Source organism: Lates calcarifer, linkage group LG3, assembly GCF_001640805.2.
Source record: "Lates calcarifer isolate ASB-BC8 linkage group LG3, TLL_Latcal_v3, whole genome shotgun sequence".
Lineage (NCBI taxonomy): Eukaryota > Metazoa > Chordata > Actinopteri > Centropomidae > Lates > Lates calcarifer.
The window spans coordinates 4,282,361-4,298,983 of record NC_066835.1 but is presented as its reverse complement, the minus strand read 5'-3'; the positions used below and the strand labels follow the sequence as shown (position 1 = coordinate 4,298,983).

General features: G+C 40.0%; 2 protein-coding genes across 2 annotated transcripts in view; one reads left to right on the top strand and one right to left on the bottom strand.

Moving 5' to 3' along the window:
• ctdp1 (CTD (carboxy-terminal domain, RNA polymerase II, polypeptide A) phosphatase, subunit 1) overlaps window positions 1-8,761 on the bottom strand; it is a 69,118-nt gene extending 60,357 nt beyond the window's left edge. Inside the window, 7 exon segments of the mRNA XM_018701328.2 lie at window positions 1,584-1,757; window positions 2,286-2,376; window positions 3,831-3,981; window positions 4,356-4,484; window positions 5,244-5,337; window positions 6,284-6,367; window positions 8,238-8,761. Coding sequence (XP_018556844.1) covers window positions 1,584-1,757; window positions 2,286-2,376; window positions 3,831-3,981; window positions 4,356-4,484; window positions 5,244-5,337; window positions 6,284-6,367; window positions 8,238-8,533 — 1,019 coding nt within the window. The 5' untranslated portion in view covers window positions 8,534-8,761.
• A 1,724-nt stretch (window positions 8,762-10,485) lies between these two features.
• adck5 (aarF domain containing kinase 5) lies at window positions 10,486-16,588 on the top strand. Its single transcript, XM_018701329.2, has 15 exons — window positions 10,486-10,626; window positions 11,587-11,678; window positions 11,772-11,921; window positions 12,693-12,768; window positions 12,978-13,178; window positions 13,268-13,408; window positions 13,551-13,664; window positions 13,746-13,877; window positions 13,964-14,080; window positions 14,144-14,225; window positions 14,688-14,766; window positions 14,848-14,939; window positions 15,175-15,427; window positions 15,678-15,794; window positions 15,876-16,588. The coding sequence occupies exons 1-15, from the start codon at window positions 10,603-10,605 to the stop codon at window positions 15,976-15,978; spliced, it is 1,773 nt and encodes a 590-aa protein (XP_018556845.1). The 5' UTR covers window positions 10,486-10,602; the 3' UTR covers window positions 15,979-16,588.
• Window positions 16,589-16,623: the final 35 nt, after the last annotated feature.

The window sequence follows — 16,623 nt, the reverse complement described above, 5'->3', positions numbered from 1 at the left end:
AAGTGGCCAAAACAAACAAATAAACAAACAAACAATAATCAAAAAATGAATCATAAATAATGCAGCCTTAAGTTAAGCTAATGTAAATAGTTTCAATAAAAAAAGCAGCTGCCACCAAGAGATGGTGATGTATGGGTAAATGTCTACTAAAGCTATCCGACTTGCAAACCAGTAGAGATAGTTACCTGGGGGGAAAAAATGCCTTTTTTTTATTTTCATTGGACCAAATCTACTTGGAGCTGAGGTCTTGACGTGCAGCAATAAAATCAGTAAGGAGTTGTCTTTCATTTATGATTTATAAATGAAAGACCCAGTGGGCTCCCCACATACTTCAACCATGGCTGAAGCTTGTGTTTCACCCTTTGAATTTATCAACAGCGTAAGAGTCATTACTAGGCCTGGCAGCTGCTGTAACAGGGGATCAGTAAAATCAGGAGTTATCAGTTAATTGATGTGACAGCCTGAGAGAGTGGGAGTAAATGAGGGGGGTGTCCATACAACGGCCCCGAATGGAGACACACTGGCTGGCTCCATGCAACATGTTTCCTGCTATGATAATGAACAGAGTAACACTGTAGTTAAAAGGATTCCCTTTATGTGGGAGTATCACTTGAGAGTTCAGCACAGAGGGACATACAGAGGTCATAGTATTGGATCCCTTTAAGACTGCCTATCCACTGACACGTGCATTAGGTTCATGATGATGTATTTTGTACACAGAGTTGTGGAGACTCATTATGTGAATTCAGGGAACTGGCTGAACATGAATGCAGCATTGAAGAAGTTTTTATTGTCTGACCTAGACAATCCAATGTAATAAATGATATCACCAAGGAACCTGACAGAGTAAACATTTGCCTAACATACAACAGTCAGTTAGTACATATATAAACGGTTTTTGAATAAGTGGATTATTTAGGATTTCTATATGCAGGTCAGTATGACAGGAAAACATGGGGAGACTGGTGTAGCCTATTTTCAATGGGTAAGTGAAAAGTAACAAATTATATCAGGCAAGGCACTGAGATAACCATCTGCAGGACTTTCTGAAATGTCATTTAATGCTTTCTGAGAACTTTTTCAACCTCAACAATCGGATTTTTACTGATATATACATACATACTGATTGTATGTATGTATGTATTTTATATATATATATATATTCCTTATATTATTCATAATCATTCATTTTACATTTCATTAGTAAGAACTGTTAAGCTGCTCATTGAATTGTAAAAATCTACACAGCATTAGTCCTCCTGTTGGAGTTCATTTAAGTCAAAGCTGATATAGTAATGATGCAGTACAGTAGACTCTGTAACTCTGTTTCCAACTACATAATGAATTGTGTCACATTTATTATGTGCACTATGAACTTTTAAGAGCAGCCAGGATCAGTGAGTCCACTGGACTGACTTGCTTGTTAACCTCAGCTAAAAGTGTCTCTCACAGGGGAATGTGCAGGGAACTGGAAACAAAATCCTGGGACAGTACATCCTTGGTTGTACATGTGACCCCTATGTGTTGCATAAACGGTCAGTAACTTTGTGTTTAAAGGGTTTCCCTATCAAAGATGTGCGCACACTTTACCTTTCCTGGCCATCTGAGCTTCCCGTGATCCGGGGGGAGCGTTGATATCCCCTGTGCCTTGGAAGTAGATGTATTTCTTCACAGTGATGAGGTTAGGTGCAAACTTCCACACATCCTCTCGGTCATCGATTATGCAGACCATCGAATCCCCACAAGGGAAAAGGTTCCTGTCAGGAAAATGCACAAGACACTGGCAAAAGTGCTGAGCTTTTTGACAGATGTCCAAACTCAGACAAGCCATTATTTGTCTCTCGTTGGCTGCAGTGTTATTTCAGTGACAGTGTTTGTTATGAACCAAAGTAAGGGGCACTTCAATTTCTTACACCAATCCTCCAGGGTTTTTTATTCATAAGGAGATGTCACTGACAACCTTTCATAAGTAACATTGTGAGAGAATAACATGTTTCTACTCTTTGTGCTCCTCTACCAACACAGTCACTGACAATAATGACTGATTCAGGCGGAATTCACTGCTGCCAACAGGCTGTTTGGATCATATGATCAAATCCACCAACTGTCACTTTACAGCCTTGTAATGAGACTGTTAAATTTTATCTCTACAAAAAGGAAACTGCCTATTTTTGCTTTAAAACAAGACAAAGTTAATAATGTCTAGAAAGTGGACAGGTGCAGTCCACAGACTAAACTACAATCAATTTATCTACTTGTCATCTTCAGCAGAAGGCAATTCCCACCTAAGATTCCCCGTCTTGGAGAAAGGATCGATGCATTCATCTCTAGAAAGGATCCGATGAGAGAAAAGCTTCTTTTCTGGATCCAGAAAACCTAATAAAGGAAAGGTAGAAGAGTATATGAAGGGGGAAAAATTAACATTTGAATGCAATTTCAGATGTATTTTAACTCATCAACTTCCTGACAAGGGCATCAGTGTGTATTTCACTTACTGAGAACTCACATAGGACAGTATACTAGGGCTGGGTGATATGGTCAAATTTTCACATCAGTCAATATTGATAATTATCACAACAAGTATCAAATCATTATCTAGTTTAAAGGCAGATTTCTGCTCCTGACTGGAAGTTAAATAAACCAGAAGGTTAAGTTTTGTTTTTTTTAATGGTCAGAACATGACAAACACTCGACAAACAATTATAGTGATAAATTTAAAATCTAACCTGCACAATGCATACCTATGTGCGTGCAATGTGATTGGCGGTTTGTGATTTATTTCTGTCCATGGTATATAAGCATGGAAATTAATTATATCAAACAGTCACAGAACATTTGTTATTGTTCTTTAGAGGAAAACGGTTTCATTTGACATAAGAAATTTTATATCACAATAACGATTGTTATGATTTCATCACCCAGCCCTACAATATACTGAACTATTTCTAGGACATCGATAAAATGATCCTCTAAATGAGAAAACAGTATTTCCTCACATTTTAGGACATTTTCACTGCCTTTACTCAAGTATTTTCTCAGAGGGTCTGAGAAAGTTGTCAAATCTTGATTCAATGAGAGGCTCAGAATACACTTAGACTGTCTGAAAAGAAATATAGTCTTTGGTGAAACCTTGAATAAAAATAGAGAGCTACCCTGGCTAAAAATGACAGTCAGAGCAGAGGATTCTGCAACCACAAGAGACGCTGTCAATAGCTGGAGCACAGCTCTGAAACATGCTGACCTCCCTGCACCAAGACCAGTAGTAAAATCCAATTCAAAATGCATTAAACATTCATCATATAGAGGCAGAACAATACTGGACCAGGGATACCTCTATTATATTCAGTATGATGAAATATTGCAGCCTGAATACCAAAAAGACAGCATAAACACTTCAGTATAATCCAGCCTTCAACCATAAAGTGAAATATTTTCACAACACCAGTGAGCCAGCAGCCACATGCTGTTAAAACGAGGCTGAAAACAGAAAGATGCTAATTTAGCAGGTAAACAGACAAAATGTCAATGCACAACATTAACTGGCTTAATAGGCATTTTAAGATTTGGCACCCCTGCTGCTTGCAAATGACACATAGAGACACTGAATGCACGACAGTGAACCAACATAATATTAGCTGGAACACAACACATGAGCAGACACTTCCCTCTTGTGGACACAAACAGTCAGTACAAGTTTCTTCAAAATGTCAAAATCTAAATACTTAACTTCCCCTCACATTTTAATGGAAATAAATCTATGTGGATTAATATAATCAGTACCTAGAATGTTGGGATAAGTGCAGCAAAGTGAAAGACAACAAATCCATTACCGGCAATGGTGTGTGCATAAAGGCGACTCCCGAATGTGAAGACGTGTAACTCATAGAGTTTGGCAATTTTCTCCAGGAATTCCTTGCAATGTGGGCGTAATCGTGTGTGGAGCATAGGCTCTCCTCGCCCAAGCTGGAAGTGGAAAATGCCCTGGAGGAAATAATGAGCGTTAACTATGACACAAGCAAAGACAAAGACACAGACTGAAGACTAAACATAAGATTTTGGATAATCATTTCAGTTGAACAATGGTGACAGACAGAAAACTGTTTATGTAAAGTACATGCAAGAAACTGCTACTAGATCTTGTTTCTAATTCTCTAAGAGAGAATCTGTTGTAAAAATGAATCAATTGCAGTGGCAATTAGAGACATTTTTATTCAGGTCAATACACTCTGGGTTTTTACTGTGACTGCCTTACTAAGGTAGTTGTTGCTATAGAACACATTCATTCAGTCACTCTGCTGACTACAGGGCTTTTTTGTTGGCTTGCAACATCAACAAACAAAAATAGGGAATAGTACCTTATTGGACATACGCTGGCAGTGCTGTTCAGTGGTGTGGATCAGGGTCTGGTCCAGATCCACCATCAGGACCAGTTTTTTGTTTCGGTGGAGTCTCTGCTGGTCTTCTCTACCCAGCTGTTCTGCTTGCTGTTGAAGATAATGGATGGAATATTAGAAAATCAGATAGAAATCAATTATCACTTTATCTTTTTGCATGACCTCTGTGCTTATTTGTTTTATAACTATTTATTCATTAAGGTAACTATTATCAGAAATCCACATACAGTTTTAAGGTTTTGGTTTTTGATTCTCTTGAGCTTTGCAGTTTCTTCTCAACTTTCTGTATATGTTCTCCTAAATTGCAAGCTGTGGCTTATAATTTCCCTTATAGGATTAAATACAGTTATATTGGACTGAACTAAACTATTCCAGGAATAGGTTCAATATAAGGGTTAGGCAAACACACTGGCCTTGAGTTTGAACAAAAAATTAAATCAAATAAAAGACCAACCATCCACACTTACTTTGATTATGTATTCACTACATCGATTTAAACAGGCAGAGTGTGGAAACCTCGACCTAGACTGACTTTTTATGACTGTTATTATCATTCGTTTCAGTGCAGAGTTATGTGCTCTAAATACTTCTTGGATTTTCCACCCTGAAATACTTGAAAATCCCAAGGAAACATTGATTATTTATTCATTTTATTATTATTTTGGACTAAAAATCAATTCATTCTGAAGACACAAAATATTGGCACAATTCAAAAGGTCCATATATAAGATATCGCAAGGGCTGAGAGTATTGTGCTTCCAAAAGCAATGTACACACACAGTGGAATGCATGTGAGGTACATCTCCCCTACTAGCCCAGTCTTCCAAGTACCTCCATCATATGACTCACCTCTGAGCTGACCATCAGCTCGGGGACACTGTGCACCATGGAGACTGTTGCTGTGGAGATGGGAGTTTGCTGGTTCCCATTTGTGCTCTGCAGCCTGAGAGAGAGAGAGAGAGAGAGAGAGAGAGAAAGAGAGAAAGAGAGAGAGAAAAAAAGAAGAATGCATGCATTTTGTGGTTTGTGTATCACTGACGTCCTTGAACATATTGTGACTGAGAAGAAAAGCAGCTTTCACAAACATGCAAATTTGAATTTATCCGACTTTGCTCCAGTTACGATTTGATCTGAGCAAACCATTGCAGAAAATACTCCAGTTGGCGAACGTACTAAGCTACTTCAGAAATTCACAACATTTTAACTATTTTTGATAACTACATAAAACTGGTTATCATGACATGCAAAACGATTCCCTGCTGTTTTAATATTTTAGTGCTACCAGGGATCCACATTAACCTGTGTGCCTGCGATGCAAAGTCTGAGGTGTTGACAGTCACAAACGACTTTCCATTTATCTTACAAGCATCACAGTTGATAACAATACTTATGATACCCTGGCATTATGTTGCTTTAAATCAGTGAACGTCTAAATTTATCAGAACAGGGATGCTTAATGACAGCTGTAAATTTACATCTTTATCAGAGTGTAGAGTGTGTACACTTGATTTATGACCTGAGCTGTACTCAGTTCTCTCTGTATGATCTCTGGTGCCACCTAATGGCATTAAATAAAAGAGAGCATACCACAGATAGCTGTGGTCAGATACAGTAATGTCAGTTTTTAAACCACAAGAATGTAATGTCTTAAAAAAGATCAGTAATCAATAATTTCTACTGCCCTCTCACTGAATGATGTGTAAAGGTGTCAGATGTAAGTATTAACTTTTACATTACTTTTGGTAGGGTATATTTGAGATCAGCTCAGTGCACTCTCAAGTGTGAGCGAGAAGTGTCAAAGATATCTTCTCTGGACTGGCACAGGAAAACAATATAGATATTTCTGTTTAACTGTGAAAAAAAGTGTGTGTGTGTGTGTATTTCCTTACTGAGTCAGGTCCTGGCCACATTCAGCACATAAACCTTTCATCACTATCGGGTGGCTGCATTCTTCTACTCTGACAATGACACCCCTGAAAAGAAAGAAAAGAAACATTGAGTGGAAATACTTACTGTTACTACAGTAAACCAGAAATAGCAAGATATTTACAACCTTTGTCAGGAACATGTTTAATGAAAAGTCTTCTTTCAGTGTAAATGTAATTCATTCAAGGTTTCATCTTATAAATCTAACACTTGTAGCACACAGGTCAGCTTTGAGCCTTTAACACTTTATGTTAGAGCTGCTCATACTAACTGGCAAACTTTGCAATGATTAGCCAAATAATTGGTCCGTTAATAGAAACACAATTTAAATGCCATAAATTAGCTTTTTTCCAGCAGCTTCTCCAGTCTGAGGAATGACTGCTTTTATCTGTTTTGTGTCTTTGCAAACTGAATATCTTTGGGTTTAGGACTGCTGGTCGGACAAAACAAGACATCTGAAGATGTCACATTGGACTGGGAAACTAGGGTGACTCCTTTTTAAAAACTACCTTTATACTTTTTAGACATAACAAGTCATCTATCAATCAGTAGTGGCAATAATCATTAGATGGATGTCTAGTAATTACTTCAGAGAACAAGCTGTTAACGTCTGTATTTAAACTAATGAATAGCTTGGCATAATTCACACAGTTGCTTGCTTTTTAATTAGAACACCACAGTTGCTACCACTGATGTAAACAAACCTTTTATAGCACTGGAAAACATCACCAAGTTGGAATACCGTGCTGTGAAGTGTTAGTATGCATTAAAAGACATGTTTAATCATACTTGAGAGTGTTAGCAGATGTATCGTGTTCTGTTGTTACACGTTAAACGTGGGGGCAGCCCTTAAAAAAAAAAAACACTACAAATAGCTATCTTTTGCGATTCCATCGAATTACTTTTTGGCTTCCCTGGTACAAACTGTTGCTGCAGCCCAAGTGTCTCAGCTCAACATGGCTCTGAAAAGCAGTCACTTTGGCACATTGTCCACAGGAGTGTTTGTTGTTTGTTTACAGGAGTTCGTGAAGGCAGCACAATCTGCGGTGTGACAGCAAATCAGAGCTGTACGTGTTCGCTGGTATCAGAGTTGTGGAAACACAGATTACAATTTCCAACGACTGTGAATTAGACCCCTTCTTTTACGTTGGGTAAACTCCTCAAAACAAGTGGGACTCATTTAAGACAAAAAACACAAGAAAAACTGAGAGGCGCTAAATAAAATATTTGCTGGTGACACCATTTGTAGCAAGTAACTGCTGAGCATAAATCTGCCCTTATTGTGAGTGGGCGGGTTTACAGAATTACGGTCCCGTTCACATTAAGGGGGACGACAGCAGCCTCGGGCGGGTCATCCACCTGTCAACATACAGTTTTGTACACACGTCCTACACGCGAGGGATGGCTGTGTCAAGGCAAACTAGACGAGACAGAACTTCACATGATTTTGCCTTCAGAATAAAGGTATAATAAACTTTCTCCTGGAAGAATGATTACAAGTATATAAAGTGACGACTCATAAAATCACATAATGCTTGCTACAATTTCACTTACAATTAGTTTGATTTCCACTCTGATTACACCGAGTGGAAAAGTTCAGAGACAGATTATCTGAGAGAGTGCTCCTTTATTTTGAAAGTCCTAGCCAAACGTCTGCTTGTTTACTTTGATTCGCTTGACACTTGTACGAGCAAATACTGAGTGTTGGGTTTGAGTACAGCTAGCAAACAAGCTAACGTTAACTTAGCACATATACTTAGCAATGTTAGCTTGTTAGCTAGCTAACGTTACACTGCGGGCGAAGTCAGTAGCTGGCACAGCGGCACCAAAACTACAGCTGACATGTTGCCTGTAGCCTATCCAAGCAGGGGGCAGGTCAGCTAACATTTGCTAGCTATAGCAAGCAAAGTGACTCACCCGGGAGGTATGACTTGTCCAAGTTGACAGCATAGCTCCTTCACTACTCCAGCACGGTCCGATTTCACCTTCTTCTCTGGCAGCCTGGCACCCTCTATCCCCTTCTCCTGAGGTATGGGAGCACACAGTGCAAGCACGGAGTCCACGTTAACAAGAGACCCGGGTTTGACCTTCCACTCTAGAAGCCGAAGCGGGAGAGCCCCGGTCGGCCAGCAGATATCTGCCACCTGCACCGCGGGGCCCTCCGCTGCTGCACCGCCGCCACCACCGCCAGAATCTGCAGGAGGATCCTCCATCTGCCCCGCACTCTTCAACAATCTCTTTAGTTTTTAGGAAACAGTCCACTTAAAACGTATCCACTAGACCCCGTAATGCCCCGTGAATCATTAAAACGTGCAAACCATCAGAATCAAGGGAAAATAAAACAAATGTGCTTCCGATTTAAACACAGCAGCTTCCACAGTCAGCTATGTTCGCTCTTCCCGCCCGTAAACAGGAAAGCGCAACACTGCAGCGACACGGGTCGCTACAGCATCCGGTAGACCATGCAGCCTGCTAGATGAGAAACACACGTTTCCATTTAGGTTTCAAAATAAAATCCCTAAGAGAAACACTAGCTCCATACTGTTTGTTGAAATCGCTTAGGAACTACCGTTTCACTACGTTTGAAAGTATCCGACTGATTATTTGGAGTGCTTATTATTGTGTATGTCATCCGTACATATGTTTCTTTTTGTGTGTGTAATTTTATAGCCTTTATTTTGAATACCGAGCCACATTTCCGTTTCGTTCTGGCTAAATCTCTCCGCTTTGGCAGAAGTGTGAATTCTACACTGACAGCACTTGCGACGGGCTCATAACAAACAGCTGTTCACACTTGTATTACAGCATCTAATTGTATACATAACAACATAAATCCTAACAAAATATAAGTATTAAGACAAAATGCTCTAAAGCTATCTTACATTAACCTCATTTTTTCCCCTTGCTCTTTGCTACAACTTTCCATAAGGCTTGAGATGAGGACTGTGGGACCCACAGAGAGACCTGATGTAAGATGATGTAACATAGAAATAATACTACATTACTGTCTCATGTGGCTCTGTCGGCGGTGGCACGCTGTGTGTGCATGCATCACTAGCGCAATTTTATTAACATAACCGACTCTCTAGGTCAATTGTTTTGCATCCCACATAATAGGTAGCTGTCAATAATGAATTTATTTTATAGTTTGAAGTTGTGGTGTATAGTGCTGGACCGAGACATGAATAACAAGAAGGTTCAATACAAGGGCATGCCTCGAACCACACCATACGACGTATTATTTCACTGTCCTAACCAGAGAGTGTATTATCAAGATAAAGCTCTGCCCAGTCCACATGTCCACCCAGTGTTGCCTCACAGACTTCACATAACGTCGCCTGCTGTGTTCCTGGCCAAAATACGCACCTCCCGGTAACATGGGCAGGCGTCTCTGTGGCCAGTAAAGAGTCAGATTTTATTTATTGTTGATGAGAGTGAGCTGACGAGCTCCTCTTTACAACATCTCATCAACATCTCCTCTTATCCTCAGTTGTGTGAGTTAGGTTAGACCTCCTTTATCACATACAGCCTACATCACAACTAGTTTGGCAGCCAGTCGTGGGTTAATATTGAACTAACATTAGTGTGACGTCCAGCACAGACATACTGCTGATGGACTTTTCAGTGAGGTAGGAGACATCTTGTGTCAAGATTCTGTGTTTTTTCCATTAGGGAAAAGGAATAATTTTAGGTACTTACACTCTTCCTGAGGGAAAACAATATCAGACATTGTTATGTATGTGCTTGTATGTCTTGAAACGTCTGGAGTGGATCTGTAAGTGATCACAGACGAAAAATACTCAACATCAGAATAATGAAATGTTTAATTCACACTACATTCAGTGATAATCGCGTACTTTTTTACGAGTTGTTTGCAATTATACAGTTAATAATGGCTTGTACTTTTTAAATTAATACATTAATCTAAGAATTTTGATTATCAATTGAAAAGCTTGTTTTTAACGTTAATTATAACGACGGCGCACTCTAGGATTCATACATTCGACTGTACCGACAGAGAGGATAGACCTGTGCACAAAATAAACCTCTCAAAAAACCTCAAAAAGTAATTCTATGTCACAAACAAGATTCCAGCGAAAACGGAAGTAAGCGGGGGGATATGCTCTCACTCTCGCCTGTCCTGCTCCTCGGTTAACCAATAGTAAGCATGCTAGTACGTAGCTGCCTTGTAATTGAGGAGGCGGTACAAGTTTTTAACAGGACGCACACTTTCAACATTAATTCATTACTGTGAGTAGAGCTGTTTTATTTACCCGGGAACATGACAAGAGAGGCCTCCAGAGTGGTAAAAATAACGATATTCATAAATCATTTTCAGCTCGGTTTGATTGTAGCGTTAGCTAAAGTCAGCTAGTTGACTAACAGCTGCAATTAGCTAAGTTAACTGCTAGCACTGCTAGCAGGTCATGTTAGCAACACATAATAATGGACCGGTGTAAGGAGATAAAGAGCTTAAGATGTGCTTTTTAATTAACATGACACGGGAGTTTGGTTATATGACGGTTAATGCAATATGTGCTTTAAGGTTTCTTAGCTATGTTCCACAATATTCCATTGCTATAGCTACAACTTAAGGGTGACTGTGAAATCTGCCTTTACATTTAAGTCAACAATTAATTACCTAGTGTTATAATGTTAGACCAACACAACTAACTGTCTCTGCTTATTCACTGCTGTGTCATTCATTGTGGTGATGGGAAACAGTGTTCAGACTTGTACTGCTCTGTGTGTGAGTGACAGAGGGTTTGTTTGATGTTTCAGTGCTCAGGTCCCTGACATTACTGCTATCTGTACATCAATTTGTCAGCTGGGGGGACATTTTGTCCCTCAGATGCAGACAGCGAACATAAACAACAAATGATCAGGGCTGGTCAGATTAGCCTTGATCTAGACCCATCCTCCTCCTCCTCCTTCTTCTCCTTCTTTCCCAGCACACACACACACACATACATGTTCTCCCCCTGTTACATAAACACAGTATTTGGGTGTATCTCATGCAGCAATCTTGGTACTGGTAGGATCTTAAGTGGTATTCAGATTAGTCAGCAATGTGAGAACTAGTTCTAAGGCTAAGTCCAGAGTTCAGTGGACTTTACTGGATCAGAAAGACAAGCAGAAAACATGAAATGAAATCATTCTGTGTGTGTGTGTGTGTGTGTGTGTGTGTGTGTGTGTGTGTGTGTGGTAAAAGTATTGATTTTGTGTGTTAGTGGGGATTCTCATTCATTGCTTTTGTTTTCATCAGTTAAGGTTGTGTCTGCATCACATGGCTCTGCTCCGAAGATATTCACATCCTGGCTCATCGCTCCAAGCAGCCAGATTCTTTAGTTCACACAGGTACTAAGTACAAGTCAGGCCACATTTACAGGTTAACTTCTGTCTATGTTGATGTTGTTGTCTTAATGAAAGGGAATGGTTTCCTCCTTCCAGGGAAGGAAAGCGCAGAGGGCTCTTATGGAAGACTCTTGTTGGGATCTCTGTCGGCATACCAGGGGCGGTGGGTGTAAAGTATGCTCTATCAGAGCCCAGAGAGAGGAGGAAGATGAGGATTGTAATTGAAGGATTTGGTCGCTTCTGCAGGTTTGTCTATGTCTTTATCTACAGATGTATCATATTTTAGACTTGACTTTAAGTCTCCCTATTTAGAATTTATAGGCAGTACATAAATATTTAATACATGGTGTTTTTTTGTTTTTTTTAATCTATAAAGATGTGTTAAGTGTATATTAATATAGATTATGTGCCAACAAGGATAACTTCTCCTATGAAAACATGGATACCATTTAATATGGTATTCCAAAGTTAGCTAACATTGGCTAATATTTGCCATCACTGTCCTACCAGACCAAGTGAGGTCATAGCAGCAAATGTAGTGGCTGTTTTTTGGTAGAATATCTCCTTTGTAGGAGTTGTAGATCAGTTTAAATTGAATTGCACAGAAATTTTACCTTCCCATGCATCAGAATGCTGCTGTACTACCAGCCTGCCTGAGTGAAGTGACAATATGTTTCCAGTTGAAAACTGAGACAAAGGTATAAAAGCTAAGCTAATTCACAAAATATTATTGCTATTTTTCTAATCTGAAATGTACCTAGATGATTATTTTTGTCTAAATCAATGAATTTTTAACTACTCAAAATAAGTTAGGAAACATACTGCTGCCCTCTCAGTCATTACTCATGTGAACCCCTGGGACTCATTGTAGAAAAGCACAATTAATATGACCACCATTTACTACAAGTATTGCCAAAAAAGACTGCTAATATTACAAATCGCTCACTTTCCCCCTCACCTCAACTCAAATCCAAAGCTTTTGAAGTTGCATCTACCTTCTTATCGGTGTGTCCTCAGATCTCTCTCTGTGGGAATCCTTATCTCTGTGGATTACTGGTGGACCACCAATGTGGCTCTTCATGGCCTGGATGAGGTAAGTTCCATGTAATGAAATGATGATAATTGTCATGTTAGGTTTGGTCAGAATGGCTGTGGAAGTTTATAGTTGTTAAACTGTCATGTTTTTTATTTAAAAAAAACTTGGTTGCATGGTCATATGTTTACTGTTGCTTTTGATTTTCTCTTACTGTGGGTGTTTATATTGTGTGGACAATCATGTCTTAGTTTGTCCTCCCCTGCTAGAGCAGCCCATCTTACTTGGCTGAGATGTCAGCCTGCCACCAGAGGGCAGCAGAGAGTATGGTGGAAGGTGCCATCAGGAACGGCGGAATATACATCAAACTTGGCCAAGGTCTGTGTTCCTTCAACCACCTCCTGCCCCCGGAGTACATCCGCACCCTGCAAATACTGGAAGACAAGGCCTTGAACAGGAGGTACAAAGAGGTGAGAACTGCACCACAAACAACAGGGGCATGGGTCGGTGGAAGAAGACAGACTGCAGTTTGTCATTATTGTGTTTGTGTCTGTAACAGGTGGATGCTCTCTTCCAAGAAGACTTCAACAAAACTCCAGAGCAACTTTTCAAAACGTTTGACTATGAGCCCATAGCTGCCGCCAGCTTGGCACAGGTTCATAAGGCGGAGCTGTTTGATGGGACTCCTGTTGCTGTGAAGGTGTCAATGTCTTATTTTAGGTTTTTCTATATCTTAAAATCAAGCCACTTGTATTAGCATTGTATTTTGGGGGGGGTAGACAGTCAAGAATGTTCAGCATAATTCTTCTAAAAATGTTTGTGTCAAATTCTGCCCTCCACAGGTGCAGTACATTGACCTCAGGGATCGATTTGATGGTGATATCAGAGCACTGGAGATCCTGCTGGATATTGTTAAGTTCATGCACCCCAGTTTTGGATTCCGCTGGGTTCTTAAGGTCAAGATATAGTCATATTCCTTGCTATATATTTCCAGGAGGAAGATGTTTTGCCTTGTATTGATATTGTAATTCCTGCAGGACTTGAAGGGTACATTGGCCCAAGAGTTGGACTTTGAGAATGAGGCCAAGAATTCTGAGAGGTGTGCGCAGGAGCTGAAACACTTCAAATTTGTTGTTATACCCAAAGTCTTCTGGGAGCAAACTAGTAAGGTGAGGTTATTAGTTATAGCACAAAATATTTGGACTTTGAGAAAATCTTTTCTCAGCATTTTCATCTTTTTCTCTCTAATTTAAAGAGGGTGCTGACAGCAGAGTTTTGCAATGGTTGCAAAATCAACAACCTGGAAGACATTAAAAGACAAGGTCTGAGTTTGAAAAGATGTAAGTTGCTGCACTCTAGACAAAGATTTGATGTTAAAATAGACTGTTATAACAGACATGCTGACTGAAACACTTTCACAATATTTGTCTTTCAGACTGCAGATAAACTGATTCGAACATTTGCTGAGCAAATATTCTACACTGGTTTCATCCATGCTGATCCTCATCCTGGAAATGGTGGGTACAGTAAAATTGACACAAATTCAATAATTAATAAACCAGTAGAGCCTGACTGATAACAGCTTGACCAGTACTAGAGTTTTTCTGCAAATGTCAGCTAATAAGATGTTGCAGTACAGAGGACGAGTTGGAGATAATAGGGCAAAATGCTGTCTTGTTCTAACAAGAGCAACCTCTAACAAGATGTTACATCTTCTAAGAACAGTTTGTCCACATTGTCTCAGATTAAACATGATACCTTGTTACAGATTAAACAACCTGAAAGTGAAGAAAACAGTCAGATGCTCCTTGCACATCAGTGACAACAAACCTGCAGCATGTTTCAATAGAACACACACAGGGACTGCTTTTAGAGCTGCTGTTTCTATGAAATGTTTTTGTAATATACCTGTTTCCTTTTGATCCACTTTTGATTTGATTTTTATGATTGCTGTCGTAATGTATCCTTTGTGTTGACAGTTCTGGTGAGACGTGGTCCTGATAACAAGGCAGAGTTGGTGCTGTTGGACCATGGATTGTATGAATTCCTCAGTCAACAGTAAGAGCTGGATGAGTCGGTTCAGTAAAAAACCTCTGAGAATATTTTACTGCCTGCTCTAACTGTGACCTTTGACCTCAGCAACAGAGAGGCCCTTTGTAAACTGTGGAGGGCCATAGTCCTGCGAGATGAGGCAGCAATGGAGAAGTACTCTAATGCTCTTGGGGTCAAAGGTGTGGAAACTTAAGGCCATTCTTTAAAGTTGTATGCCAGTATATGTATATATTAGTCATTATGTATGTTATATATTAATGTATTCAAATCCAGTTTCAGAGAATCTAGTTGTCCCCCAGCTTGTAAATTAGATTATATTTTTCAGACAGCCCATGTTGTAATATGTCAAGACGACCTCTTTTTCTGCTGCGCAATGAAACAATAATTTCATCCCTTGTCTAATTTGCTCTGCAGAGTACTTCCTCTTTAGCGAGATGCTGCTGCAGCGACCCATCAACATGCGGGAGCTGGGCCTGTCCAACATCCTGAGCAGAGAGGAGACGAGCTACATGCGCGACATGGCCATCCACCGCTTCGAGAGCATCATGCATGTGCTCAAGTCGATGCCCCGGCCCATGCTGCTGGTCTTCCGCAACATCAACACAGTCCGAAGCATCAACATTACTCTGGGAGCACCGGTGGACCGCTACTTTGTCATGGCCAAGAGGTGTGTTTACATTATGGTCGTGTAATGCTTTCAGAGAAAATGCAGTGGAGCTTTTCCAGATTAAACAAGCAAGAGAACACAGAAATTTCTAACTCCTCAGTAATGGAGGCCGGTGCCATAGGCAAGCATGGACGAAACACATCACCTTTACAGCAGTGTGTTGTCCACCATGTTGGTAGTGGGGATACCCTATCACTTTAAGTATGTTGCTAAATGTTATTAGTTTCATATATTCAACATGGTTTTCCAGTGCGGTTCGAGGCTGGGGGAGGATTCAATCAGAGAAGGGGGGCATACTGCCCAGCCTTTGGATCTTCGGCTGGGTGAGGACAACATGGGAGAGCCTCAAGTTTGAGCTGGCTTTGAGGTAAGCACACATTGTAGTGCAGTGAGTATCTACACTTTAGTGACCAAACCATCAGAAGTTCATGATGTGACATCTCCACAGATCAGAGATGGCAGTGATGAGTCTGACACGTTCGTTCCTGGGCCTGCTGTCGTACTTTGGCCTCATATCTCTGGACAACGACATGTACGAGTACCTGAGGTAGTGCACAGCTGTTTCACCCTGAGGGAACAGAGAATAAAGACCTTTTCCAGGCATGAGTTAATGCAGTCCAGCAGGAAGGAGCCTGCTTTACTGTAGCAGCTCCAAGCACTGGTGCTGACAGTGCTGCTCACCAAATCACATACACAGCTGTGTCAGAAATGACCTCTTCAGAATGAACTTTAGGACTGTAAAACACCAAACTCACTCAAGGACCAACTCCTCGCCTGAGTTTCAGAACTTTAAAGCCTATTGTAATGTTTTTAAATTAAATTAAGGAAATTACATTTCATTTTTACCATTTACATAATTCAGTTTGTTTTAGTGTAATCTTAGTAATTCTTTTTGAAATCCAAATTTGAGATATTTTAAAGTACAGTTTATGCTTGAAAGAAACCAGTCAACAGTTATCTATTTATTTTTTCCTCAACATTGTTTTATAGCAGCTGTATCATCTCTGCATCATCATGCAACTGGGTCCCCTACTGGAGCCAGATTTAAAAAGATGTATTAAATCTCTGTATGATTCCCCTGACATATTCAACAGTGAGTAAACTGTGCAGATTAAATGTTTTAAAATTATTTAATATTAATAAAATGTTCTACCTCCTTTTTGTAAAGTGTTCCTGTCTTAATCGCTCAAATCAAA